Genomic DNA, 13,763 nt, shown 5'->3' with positions numbered 1-13,763 from the left:
AAATTTTAAGTTAAGTATGGCAATGCCATGCACAAGTTTCGGGTATGCAAATGTTTCCGGCGCCGCAACGCGCGCGGGTTTCTCACTAGTATGTAAGAATAAATAATAATTTGAATTTGGATAATTAAGTCTCTAGGTTTTGAATTTGTGAAGTCTTAGATTAAAAAAAACACTTAGGTGGCATAAAAAATAGAAGAATGAAAAATTCTAAATTATGTTGGGCAAAAATTGATACAAAAGAAAGTAAAAGGGACTATGTTGTAGCTTTCTAGAAACCAAATTAGGATATATGTAAGTTATAAGATTATTATTACAATATATTCATTTCCATTCTCATAACTAATCACTCAACACTGAAAAAGAAGAAAAAGAAGAAAAAGGTCAAATGGCGTCAATGCTATGGAGAACATCGTTGACCAAGTCAAACCTCTGCTGTTGTGCTTTACCAACGGCGCCGTTTGCAGTACCGAAGACGATAGGTTTTCTGTGCCGATCCATCGCCGTTGGCCCCTCAGCTCGTACAGGTTTCTTTTCCTTTAGGGTAAATTACGTTTTTCGTCCTTTATGTTTGTATCGGATTGCAACGGATGACCTTTAACTTTAATAATTACAGTCACAGTCCTTTATTTGAAAAACTTATTACACCTTACATCCTTTAGCTCTAACCAAGTTAAAATTTTAAGTTAAGTATGGCACATGCCATGCACAAGTTGCGGGTATGCTAATGTTTTCGACGCCGCAACGCGCGCGGGTTTCCCACTAGTATGTAAGAATAAATAATAATTTGAATTTGGATAATTAAGTCACTAGGTTTTGAATTTGTGAAATCTTAGATTAAAAAAAAACCCTTCGGTGGCATAAAAAATAGAAGAATGAAAAATTCTAAATTATGTTGTGCAAAAATTGATACAAAAGAAAGTAAAAGGGACTATGTTGTAACTTTTTAGAAACCAAATTAGGATATATGTAAGTTATAAGATTATTATTACAATATATTCATTTCCATTCTCATAACTAATCACTCATCAATGAAGTAGAAGAAGAAGAAGAAGAAGAAGATCAAATGGCATCAATGATATGGAGAACATCGTTGACCAAGCCAAACCTCTGCTGTTGCTTTACCAACGACGCCGTTTGCAGTACCGAAGACGATGGGTTTTCTGGGCCGATCCATCGTCGTTGGCCCCTCAGCTCGTACAGGTTTCTTATTTTTTTGGGTAAATTACATTTTTCGTCCTTTATGTTTGTATCGGATTGCAACGGATGACCTTTAACTTTAATAATTACAGTCACAGTCCTTTATTTGAAAAACTTATTACACCCTACGTCCTTTAGCTCTAAACAAGTTAAAATTTTATGTTAAGTATGGCACATGCCATGCACAAGTTTCGGGTATGCTAATGTTTTTTGGGCGCCCCAACGCACGCGGGTTTCCCACTAGTATGTAAGAACAAATAATAATTTGAATTTGGATAATTAAGTCTTTTGGTTTTGAATTTGTGAAGTCTTAGATTAAAAAAAAAAAAAAAAACTTTAGGTGGCATTAAAAATAGAAGAATGAAAAATTCTAAATTATGTTGGGCAAAAATTGATACAAAAGAAAGTAAAAGGGACTATGTTGTAACTTTCTAGAAACCAAATTTGGATATATGTAAGTTATAAGATTATTATTACAATATATTCAATTCTATTCTCATACCTAATCACTCAACACTGAAGCAGAAGCAGAAGAAGAAGAAGGTTAAATAGCGTCAATGCTATGAAGAACATCGTTGACCAAGTCAAACCTCTGCTGCTTTGCTTTACCAACGGCGCCGTTTGCAGTACCGAAGACGATGGGTTTTCTGGGCCGATCCATCGCCGTTGGCCCCTCAGCTCGTACAGGTTTCTTTTTTTAGGGTAAATTACATTTTTCGTCATTTACGTTTGTATCGGATTGCAACGGATACCTTTAACTTTAATAATTACAGTGTAACACCCCGTGTTTCGAAAGTCAAAGTCATCATTGAAGTCAAAGGAAGAAAAGATTGCTAATTGTATCTATTAGCGTAAACGATTTCCAACTGTATTATATCTATTAAATTTGTATGCTCACCCTTACACTATGTGTATTGACTTTTTCTTTAACGTATGTGGCAGGTGCTTAAGATGTTAAAATGGTTGGCTTGCTGTGAAATCGAGGCTAGGAAAAAGTTTAGAAACAAATAAACGAATTGTCTATTTTGAAATCTGATTTGTCGAATCAGTATTTGTTTATGAGACAATTATTTGTAATAATTGTTTTATTTGGATATGTTATGGTATGGGACATGACATTTTAAGTATCTGGTAATTAATAGTTGTTATGGATACTCATGGACAATCTGTTTCGCTCAGTGCCGCGCCCCGATGATTCCGCCATCGGTTGGGGTGTGACAGATTGGTATCAAAGCCATAACTATAGGGAATTAGGCAAGACTCGACCTAGTCCGGGTCGATGTCTTAGAACGACCTAGTCTATAGTTCAAGTACCAACAGATCGACTTGTGCATACCCTTAGGGATGTTGTACGAGCATACTTGTTATTCCTCGCTATTCTCGCTTACGCTACACTATCACCGCACTCCTAAATGAATAAGTGGTTAAGTTGAGATTAGGTGTGAAAACCGCAAACTCTCGACTAAATTGCTTGTTCGACCCGCATTTTTATCTAAAAACAGGAGAATTTGCGTTAAATCAGGAGTGAAATCCATACTTCGACGCAAATTTCCTCCCCATTTTATCAAAACAGGAACGAAGTTGTTAAGACAGGTGTGAAACCCGAACCTTAACGACTTGTTCCAGTCTCTATTGTGGTTTTTATAAAACTCTCTCCAAAGTCTCGACGGACTCCAACGACTTGAAGTTGCACTATAGCTGTAAGGATGCGTGCCAATCGCCCAAATTCGAGGAAAGAGCATAGTCCAAAGGTTAAAGTGTGTACCAAAAGTACTTGTCAATAGTCGAACCACTTTGGATGGTCGACGTCTAACAGCCACAGACAATCCATTCTCGATTTTTATGTGTGTTCGATTCTGAGCTCGCAACTGCTGACTCTGATGATTTGTCATTTATGTGGATTTTATGTGTTTTATATGGTTTTATCTGTTATGTGTTTTCGATTTTTGGTGATTTATTCGATTTTCGCTCTTCGCTTTGATCAACACACACGACTCGCACTGCAAATCTACCTCAACACGCTAACAAATCGCTACTTGTGGACGATCGCATGCTATGTTACTCACTTGTGCTACATTACTCGTTGTGTACTCGCTAATCGCAATCGCTATTCTCGAACGCCCGCGGACTTTGAATGATAGGTTTCTGTATTCTGACTGCTTACGTGCTTCTGTGCTTTACGTGCTTACGTGCTTCTGTGCCTAAGTGAATCTGTGTGTGACCTATGTGTTTATGTTACGTGATTGTGTTCCTGAGCTTTAGTAGTATTAGGCGTGTGAGGTGAGATTCGATTATATTGTGTTTGAGTCCCATGGCGATGTCTGTTGCAGACGATGTCGTCATCTGGATCCCGTCACTCGCGCGCTGCCCACCAAAACCAGAAGGACAAACGCCTTGCTGCTCTCGTCGCTAAACAAATAGCGAAGGTTATTCCTCAGATCGTTAGAGGCCTACACGAGAATGCTATCAAGTCGTCTGAAGAGTCCAGGACTGAAACCCCTAAAGCTGCTTTCAGCTTCAAGCAGTTTAAAGCTTGCGGACCAAAAGAATTCACTGGCGAAGATGGCCCTACGGCCTTGTTTCAATGGTTTGATTCGATCGAGGTCACCCTGCGCCAGAGTGGCTGTCCTGACAATCTCCGCACTCTGAATGCTACCAGCGTCTTCCAGTCCCGCGCTTTAGACTGGTGGACGGTCGAGAGGAACAAACGCGGGAATGATGCAGCTTATGGTCTGACGTGGGATGAGTTGAAGAACGTCATGTTGGAAGAGTTCTGCCCTCCCATCAGCGCCAAAAGTTGGAGGACGAATTCTAGCATATCAAGCAAAAAGATGGTGACAACGCTGCTTTAACTGCTCTCTTTAAGCAGCTAAGCATAATCTGTCCTGATCAAGTGAAGACTCCCGACATGACGATCAAGAAGTATATCCTAGCTCTGCCAGATTGTGTAGCAGATTTTGTGCACGCTGCAAAACCAGCAACAATCGAGGAAACTTATCTGCTAGCCGCCGAGATAAACGAAAAACGAGTCAAGGCTGGTGTCTGGGACAAAGCCTCGAAGAACTTGCATCAAGCTACCACCGCTGCAACTGCTGAAACCGCCACCGCCCCTCAGTCTTCAAAGTCCTCTCGTCGCAAAGGGAAGAACAACAGCAACTCCAGCAACAAGAACTGTGCTGTCACCACTGCTTCCCCGCTCCAAGCTGTACCAGCTCAGCAACAACCTCAACATCGCTCAGCTGCAGCACCAGTTACCCAAGCACCGCCTGCAAAGCGTGCTTACACTGGTCCTCACCCTGCTTGCCCGACATGTACTTATCATCATCCAGTGGGAATCGCCTGCCGATTTTGTGTGCATTGCAACATGTACGACCACTTCACCGCCAACTGCCGTACATGTCCTCGACAAGCTACAGCTCCAGCTACTGCTCAACAAGCTCTACTTCCCGCTCCTCAAGGCCAGCAAGCGGCTCAGGCACCCGCGATCAATGCTAGAGTCTGCTTTGCGTGTGGTGATCCCAACCACTTCGCAAATATGTGCCCAAACCGAGTTGTGAAGCAAGAGCCACAACAGCAGCAGCCCCAGCAACAACAGCAACAACCTCAGCAACAACAACAACAAGCAGCTCGCGCCCGAACTTTCAACATCAATGTGCGCCAGGCTCAGGCTGACAACAATGTGGTTAATGGTACGTTTCTCGTGAATGGTATTTATGCTTCGTGTTTGTTTGATACTGGAGCCGATAACTGTTTTGTAGCATTTGAGTTCGAAAAGCTCCTTAATCGTAAGCGCTCCCATATCCCCTCGACATTCGATGTTGAAGTTGCCATTGGAAGAACCGTCGCTGTCAATTTTGTTCTTCGTGATTGTACTCTTGAGCTCAACAATCACGTATTTCCTATCGACCTTATTCCGATGCAACTCGGAAGTTTCGACATCATAGTAGGCATGGACTTTCTTCGTGAAAACCATGCTGAAGTTGTTTGCTTTGATAAGATGATTCGATTCGCGCTCGCTAATGGTGATCAATTGTGTGTTTATGGCGAAACTCTCTCGAAAGGTCTCAAGCTCATGTCATGTGTCCAAGCTAGCAAGTATCTCCGCAAGGAATATAGAGCTTTCTTGGCCAACATTGTAGTAGTGGAGAAGGAAAAGAAAGGAAAGACATTGGTAAAAGAAGTTCCTGTTGTTTGTGAATTTCCTCAGGTATTTCCTGATGATCTCCTCAGTCTTCCTCCGAGTCGTGATATCGACTTTAGTATCGACCTCATTCCTGGAGCCAATCCTGTTACTAAAGCTCCTTATCGACTCGCTCCATCCTAGATGTGTGAACTCTCGAGTCAGCTCCAGGAATTGCTTGATAAAGGCTTCATTCGCCCTAGCACCTCTCCATGGGGCGCACCAGTCCTCTTCGTAAAAAAAGAAGGATGGGTCGTTTCGGATGTGCATCGACTATCGGGAAATGAATAAGCTGACAATCAAGAATCGCTATCCCCTGCCCCGAATCGATGATTTGTTTGATCAGTTACATGTGCTACGTGTTTCTCCAAGATCGATCTACGTTCAGGCTATCACCAGTTACGCATTCAAGAGGAGGATATACCCAAAACCGCTTTTCGCACTCGTTACGGCCACTATGAGTTCGTTGTTATGCCTTTTGGTTTAACCAACGCACCCGCGGTTTTCATGGATCTGATGAATCGCGTTTGTAAACCATTTCTTGACCGCTTCGTCATCGTGTTCATCGATGATATCCTGATCTATTCCAAGTCGAAAACTGAACACGCGCAACATCTACGTTTGGTTCTCGAACTGCTCTAAGGGAATCGATTCTATGCCAAGTTCTCCAAGTGCGAATTTTGGCTGGAGGAGGTTCAATTCCTCGGTCATATTGTCAATAGTCAAGGTATTCATGTCGACCCCGCGAAGATCGAAGCTGTTAAGAGTTGGGTAACCCCGAAGAACCCGTCTGAAGTCTGTTCTTTTCTCGGACTAGCGGGCTATTATCGCCGATTTATCGAAGGATTCTCTAAAATCGCTGCGCCGCTTACCTCTCTCACGCATAAAGACAAGCATTTTGTTTGGGGAACTGAACAAGAGACTGCCTTTCAAACCCTCAAGCATATGCTTTGCAATGCTCCCGTCCTCACTTTACCCGATGGAAACGACGACTTTATCGTCCATTGTGATACCTCGAACCTTGGTCTTGGTTGTGTTCTCATGCAACAAGACAAGGTTATCGCCTACGCATCTCGTCAGCTCAAGATCCATGAGAAGAACTATACAACCCACGACCTCGAGCTAGGCGCAGTTGTTTTTGCGTTGAAGATTTGGCGACACTACCTGTATGGTACCAAGTGTATGATCTTCACATATCATAGAAGCCTACAACACATCTTCAGCCAGAAAGAGCTTAATATGCGCCAACGCCGATGGGTGGAACTTCTCAACGATTACGACTGTGAGATCCGTTATCATCCAGGCAAAGCAAATGTCGTTGTCGACGCTCTAAGCCGACGAAGGTATTTGCATAGCGCTCGTAATATTCCCGCCTAACATCATCTCAAAACCCTCATCCGCGAAGCCCAACATGCTTGTTTTACCGAGCGCACTTTGAAGAAGGAAATGATTCTTAACGATGGAGCCCAGCTAGTGAATAAGTCGAATGAGATATTCCATTATCTGGACCGAATCTGGATCCCTAAGCGGACCGATTTACAACAGATTCTGATGGACGAAGCCCACAAATCTCGATATTCTATTTATCTCGGTGCCGAAAAAATGTACCAGGACCTTCGCTACAAGTACTGGTGGTCTGGCATGAAGCGAGATATCGCCCTCTATCTTTTGAAGTGCCTGACTTGCTCGAAAGTCAAGGTCAAGCATCAAAGACCCTCTGGCTTGCTTGAGCAACCCGTGATCCCCATGTGGAAATGGGAAAGCATAGCTATGGATTTTATCACGAAACTTCCGCGCACGCCATCAAGTCACTACAGCATCTGGGTTGTCGTTGATCGTTTGACCAAATCTGCTCATTTTCTGCCGATACGAGAAGACTACAAGGTAGAAAAATTAGCCCGAATCTACACCAATGAGATCATATGTCGACATGGGACACCTCGTGACATCATCTCTGACCGTGATGCTCGGTTTACCTCGCGTCTATGGGAAACGTTTCATACAGCTCTCGGTACTACGCTTAATCTAAGTACCGCTTTTCATCCCCAAACCGACGGTCAGACTGAAAGAACGATTCGTACCCTGGAAGACATGCTCTGTTCATGTGTCATAGATTTCGGTGGTAACTGGGACACATACTTACCTTTAGTCGAATTCTCGTACAATAACAGTTATCATTCCAGCATTCAAATGGCACCATTTGAGGCACTATACGGAAGAAGATGTCGATCGCCCATTGTATGGCATGAGATCAGACACTTGCAATTAACCGGTCCTGAGCTATTACAAGAAACGACTGACAAAATCCTCCAAATTCGAGATAATCTCCTGAAAGCTCGGAGTCGTCAGAAAAGTTACGCCGATAGACGACGCAAGCCCCTTGAATTTGACGTTGGCGACCATGTACTCCTAAAGGTGTCACCTTGGTAGGGTGTGGTCAGATTCGGCAAGAAAGGGAAACTCGCGCCTCGATACGTTGGACACTTTAAGATTCTGGAAAGGATCGAAAAAGTGGCCTACAGACTCGAACTACTGGAGGAACTTAGCAACGTCCACCCGACTTTCCATATTTCGAACCTCAGAAAGTGCCTGGCTAAGCATGATTTGTACGTACCACTTGAGGATCTTCAAGTAAACGAAACACTACACTTCGTGGAGAAGCCTGCCGAGATCATGGACCGCCAAACCAAGCAGCTCAGATGCTCGCGCATTCCCATTATGAAGGTTCGATGGGAAGGCAAACGAGGCGCAGAGTTCACTTGGGAACTCGAAAGCGACATGAATGCGAAGCACCCGCAATTGTTTGTTACGGCTTCGACCTAATTTCGGGATGAAATTACCTTAAGTGGGGGAGGCTGTAACACCCCGTGTTTCGAAAGTCAAAGTCAAAGTCAACATTGAAGTCAAAGGAAGAAAAGATTGCTAATTGTGATCTGTCACTCCTTGCTCAATTCCTGTTTTGACTTCTTTTGACTTGTAGATAGTCTATTTGTGTTGTTACGTTAGTTGTATTATGTGGAGTACTTGTTAATGATTGAGGTTTAATCGATGTTTATCGCATGTTTTATCGCCTTATCGCTTATCGCATCGCAATTGCATTCACAACTCGAATTATGCGTTCTGGATATTGTTTTACGTGTGTGTGCTACTTATGTGTTATTTGTGCATTTTTATTCATGCTTTTGTTGTGGTGATTAATCGAAACGCAATCACAACACTATCGCAATCGAATCACAAACGCTAAACGCAAGTAATTTAGGATGATTGTATGTTAGATATAATGGTTGGGATTAATGAGAAACTCTATCGCATTGCAAAACCCAACACACGAATCGAAACGCCAAAACTCAGTCGCTGGAACCGATCGGACAGCCATCCGATCGGATTGCCACCCGATCGGACAGCCATCCGATCGGTGACCCACTCGATCCATGCACACTTTCCTTTTTGGGAAACCCTATAAATACCCTTCATATGTCACATCACTTGATGTGACAGCTCTCACTCGACTCAACTCGCTTCAGCCGCTCTTTCTCTCAATTTCTCGCGATTCTTGTAAGTTTTCAACCTAAATCTTGTACTTTCTTGATCTACACGCACTCCTACACCTTTCTATCTTTTGAATCTTAACTTTTAACCGTGAAATCACTAGATTTGAGGTGTTCTGGTATGATGTCATCATGGAGTTCTTATGAACTTCATGTTTTGGCTTCAATCCACCAAGAACAACTTAGATCTGGACGATTTCCACATAAATAAACAAAGATCTTGCATAGATCTGAACATATTCATGGTGGAAGGATTGAAAGATGGTTTTCAAGATTTCTTTCAACTCTTTTACACTCAATGCACTCATAACCGATAGAATCGGAGCTTGTTCTGATCTTCTACGCATTCTTATAGTGTTTTAGTTCCAGATCTGAATTTTATCCAAGAGACTACAGATTTTGGGTTAAGCATGAACCACAGGCTCGAACCACGAATGGACCGGACTAGGGTGATTCCTGTCCGATCGGATCACTTGGGGCTTGACGAGGTTCTGTTGCTTAGCACGTATCACATCGTCTCGATCAAAACTATAAACTATCAAAAATAACCAAGTGTCAAGACGGTCAGGCCATCGGAACGGATTGCCGTCCGATCGGATTACCATCCGATCGGATTGCCATCCGATTGGACAGCCGTCCGATCGGCTAGCACCTTGGTCCCACACTTAGACTTTTGTTTTAACTTTTGAGGATCTGAACGTCGAACGGATTACCGTACGATCGGATTGCCATCCAATCGAACTACCATCCGATCCTATGATGTTTGGGACTTCAACACTTAAACAATTTTCAACATGTTCAATGCATTTTCAGTTCCAACGGATTGCCACCCGATTGATAGACTATCCGATCGAGTGACAACACTGCTGTGAACTTGTTCTCTGAGAATTACCTCGCCGAACGGATCGCCGTCCGATCGAACCGTCGTACGATCGACCGACCTGAAAGGTAAAGATACTTCTCTGTTTTCAAAATACTACAACGAAAACTTCAAAAGGCAAACCATCATACACAAACACATCCTCACCAAACGAGATGACAATTCAATCGAATGGCCATCCGAACGGATTGTCATCCGATCGGCTGGCCATCCGATCGGAGTACCATCCGACACTTTTCACTTTGCACCGTTTTACGCGACGCTTTTCATTTATGCTATCGTTCTGATCATGCTAAACTCACTCTAGCGCTCCCTTCAATCCTGTTGGTACACTACATTTGTTGACTTCGTCTTGGATCGAGTCTTAGATTGCATTGTATAGATTAGGGCACGTTTTACGAGAAAATAGGAGAGTGTATGTGTTTTAGGAGCTGATTTCGCTTATGTAGACAGGTGATTTCGCTTATATAGTCATGTCACTATGTGGGAAATCAGAAAGTTGATTTCACATATATGGACATGTCACTATTGGGAAATCACATTGTCTGATTTCGCTTATATGGTCATGTCACTATGTGGGAAATCAGAAAGTTGATTTCACATATATGGACATGTCACTATGTGGGAAATCACATTGTCTGATTTCGCTCATATGGTCATGTGTATGTTGGAGCGAAATCTGATCACTATATATAGGTCACCTTTGAGCGAAATCAGTAGTAGTTGCCTTGTTTCCGACGGCGAAGCCCTGTCGAAGTGTCTCCGCATCTGTAACAGCTTCATAATCAATACAAGAGACAATTAACAGTGAAATCAAGCTAAACAAAGACTGAATCAATGAATTCCGCCTCTGATTCAGTCTCACTCTTCTGATCGACTCGTTAGGTCGTCTCGCGATCCTACAAATCCATCATCGCTGTGAGTATACTCGAACCCTTTTTGCTTTACGCACTTTTGGATGTTACATACGTTACTTATTCTAAATCACATCGAACACACTACGCAATACTTTAACGCTAACCACTACCGCATGTATACGTGACTCGATGAATGCTTGTTTGTTATGTTTACATATAGATTGCTGTCTACCTGCCTTAGCAACGATAGTTCTATAGTTTGGACTCAGCACCTGTTCACTCAGGGGTTGTTAAGGACCATTAATCACATGATTCGCAGTGATGAATATGTGTTACGAACTGCCTTGTGCAGTCAACCCGCAGTCATTGGTATTGATAGGATCATGTCGATAACTTACGTGCTTCATTTCACACGTTATACGTGTTGGTTATGTGTAAACGATTTCGAACTCTATTATATCTATTAAACTTGTATGCTCACCCTTACACTATGTGTATTGACTTTTACTTTAACGTATGTGGCAGGTGCTTAAGATGTTAAAATACTTGGCTTGCTGTGAAATCAAGGCTAGGAAAGAGTCTAGAAACAAATAAACGAATTATCTATTTTGAAATATGAGTTGTCGAATCAGTATTTGTTTATGAGACAATTATTTGTAATAACTGTTTTATTTGGATATGTTATGGTATGGGACATGACGTTTAAGTATCTGGTAATTAATAGTTGTTATGGATACTCATGGACAATCTGTTTCGCTCAGTGTTGCGCCCCGATGATTCCGCCATCGGTTGGGGTGTGACAGATTGGTATCAGAGCCATAACTATAGGGAATTAGGCAAGACTCAACCTAGTCCGGGTCGATGTCTTAGAACGACCTAGTTTATAGTCTAAGTACCAACAGACCGACTTGTGCATACCCTTAGGAATGTTGTACGAGCATACTTGCTATTCCTCGCTATTCTCGCTTACGCTACACTATCACTGCACTCCTAAATGAACAAGTGGTTAAGTTGAGAGGTGTGAAAACCGCAAACTCTCGACTAAATTGCTTGTTTGACCCGCATTTTTATCTAAAAACAGGAGAATTTGTGTTATATCAGGAGTGAAATCCATACTTCGACGCAAATTTCCTCCCCATTTTATCAAAACAGGAACGAAGTTGTTAAGACAGGGGTGAAACCCGAACTTTAACGAGTTGTTCCGGTCTCTATTGTGGTTTTTATAAAACTCTCACCAAAGTCTTGACGGACTCCAACGACTTGTGGTTTTTAACAATGTTAGGACTAAAGGACGTAAGGTGTAATGAGTTTTTCAAATAAAGGACCGTGAGTGTAATTATTGAAGTTAAAGGTCATCCGTTGCAATCCGATACAAACATAAAGGACGAAAAGTGTAATTTACCTTTTTCTTTAGTTCTATGGCTTTGTTTGTATATTTCCTAGTTTTTATTTGATTCTTTTTGTTTAACATCTTCATTTTCTGATTTATTCTTGTTTTAGGGCTTCGTTTTTGTACCTTTTATTTGATTTTTTTTACGTTATGTTTTATTCTTTACCCATGGCTTTGTTTGTATGTTTTGATGCATAATATTGATTTGTTAATATGTTTTATTATATCATGATACAAGTACTGAATGACTAAATGGTTGCAAATCATACAATACAATGTCTCATGATGATGTCAACTTGATAGGTTGTTGAGTTGATTTGTATAACTCATTTGTTATTTGTTTTAGTTTTTTAAATGTGTTCTACTATATACTAATGTAACTGTTCTAGCTAGATACATTTGTAATTTTTTATTGTAAGCTAGTAATTTTCAAGTATTAATTAATATGCAGAAAAGGTAAATGTAGTTCGGGATAAACGGGTCGTGTCGGTGATGAAAAAGGATGAAGGGGTTAAATAGGTCATGGCGGTGATGAAAAAGGATGAAGAAAGCGTGCGGACAGTAGAAATCACAGAGTTATACAACACGTCTCAGAAAATACTGATGGCATGTGTTGGAGATTTCAGCTATGCTCACCTCATCGCATCAACATTGGGGGATGCAAGCAATATTGTGGTCATATCACAATATGGCTGTGGTAAGTTGTATTCAAACAGTATATTGAACATTTTAATGCAAGTAAAAACATTTTGTGTAAATTGTTCAGTGGGTGAGTTGGAGATGATGTATGAAAATGCCCGGTCTCACATGCTCGATTTGACAAAGCTTGGGGCAACTATCGTCTTCAATGTTGATTTTGGGGAATTTGCAAAGGACAGCAGGATCAACCACATGCGTTTCGATCGAATTATTTTGGATCAGTGGAAATAGGACTTAAGTTTGTGGAAGACATAAAAAATGAGACGTTAAAAATAGGTCTAAGCTTCTTTTGGTGTAATACGTACTCTTGATGTTGCCATATGACCTTGCAACTATTTTGTGATTTTGTTTATCTCAAGCTTGTTGGAATGATTTTTGTTAGAACTTATCAATCCTTGATGATAAACACAATTGTTATAAACCTTTCCAACAATAACTCACCTTGTGCTTCATACAATCTATCTAATACTTAAGTCATCCAATGAAAGGACTCTAGTTTTATTGAACTCGTTCGGACAATCTTTAGTTATAGGTAGCGTGATAAAGATCCCTTTATAACAATTTCATTCGAAAATACTCGCATGATTGCGAACGACTTCAAATGCAATGCAATTCCGGTTCTAGTCGTGAAATATTGTCAAGCAAATCATGAAGTAGCACGAACCTAAAAGTCTTGGTGCTTGGTTAGTTAAGGGTAGGTGTTTGTGCTAACGGCCACAAGAAATAAAAAGGCTACTTAGAGCGTTGAGATTCAAGCATGAAAATCGGTGTTGATTATTGAGGGGGTAGTATGATTCGGTATAGGTCGAGATATGTTGTTTATAATAATACGTTTAATGTTTTCTCATGCGTAGTCAGTGGCGGACCTAGAAATTATTTGTTGGGGGTGCGGACGAGGTGTTCAACCATATTTTCAAGGGGTGCGGTCGGGTTTTTTTTTGCCTAAAATATACACTAATTTTTTTTCAAGGGGTGCGGCCGCCCACCCTGACCAAAGGCTAGGTCTGCCCAT

The 13,763-nt window shown here is 41.5% G+C and overlaps 1 protein-coding gene across 1 annotated transcript; it reads left to right on the top strand.

Annotated features, from left to right (window-relative positions):
• The first annotated feature begins 12,574 nt into the window (after window positions 1–12,574).
• LOC110876820 (heavy metal-associated isoprenylated plant protein 41-like) lies at window positions 12,575–12,982 on the top strand. Its single transcript, XM_022124980.1, has 2 exons — window positions 12,575–12,749; window positions 12,819–12,982. The coding sequence occupies exons 1-2, from the start codon at window positions 12,575–12,577 to the stop codon at window positions 12,980–12,982; spliced, it is 339 nt and encodes a 112-aa protein (XP_021980672.1).
• Window positions 12,983–13,763: the final 781 nt, after the last annotated feature.

Source organism: Helianthus annuus, chromosome 9 (genome assembly GCF_002127325.2).
Source record: "Helianthus annuus cultivar XRQ/B chromosome 9, HanXRQr2.0-SUNRISE, whole genome shotgun sequence".
Classification (NCBI taxonomy): Eukaryota; Viridiplantae; Streptophyta; class Magnoliopsida; order Asterales; family Asteraceae; genus Helianthus; species Helianthus annuus.
Note: the sequence above shows the minus strand (reverse complement) of the source record. Positions and strands in the feature narration are given on the sequence as shown.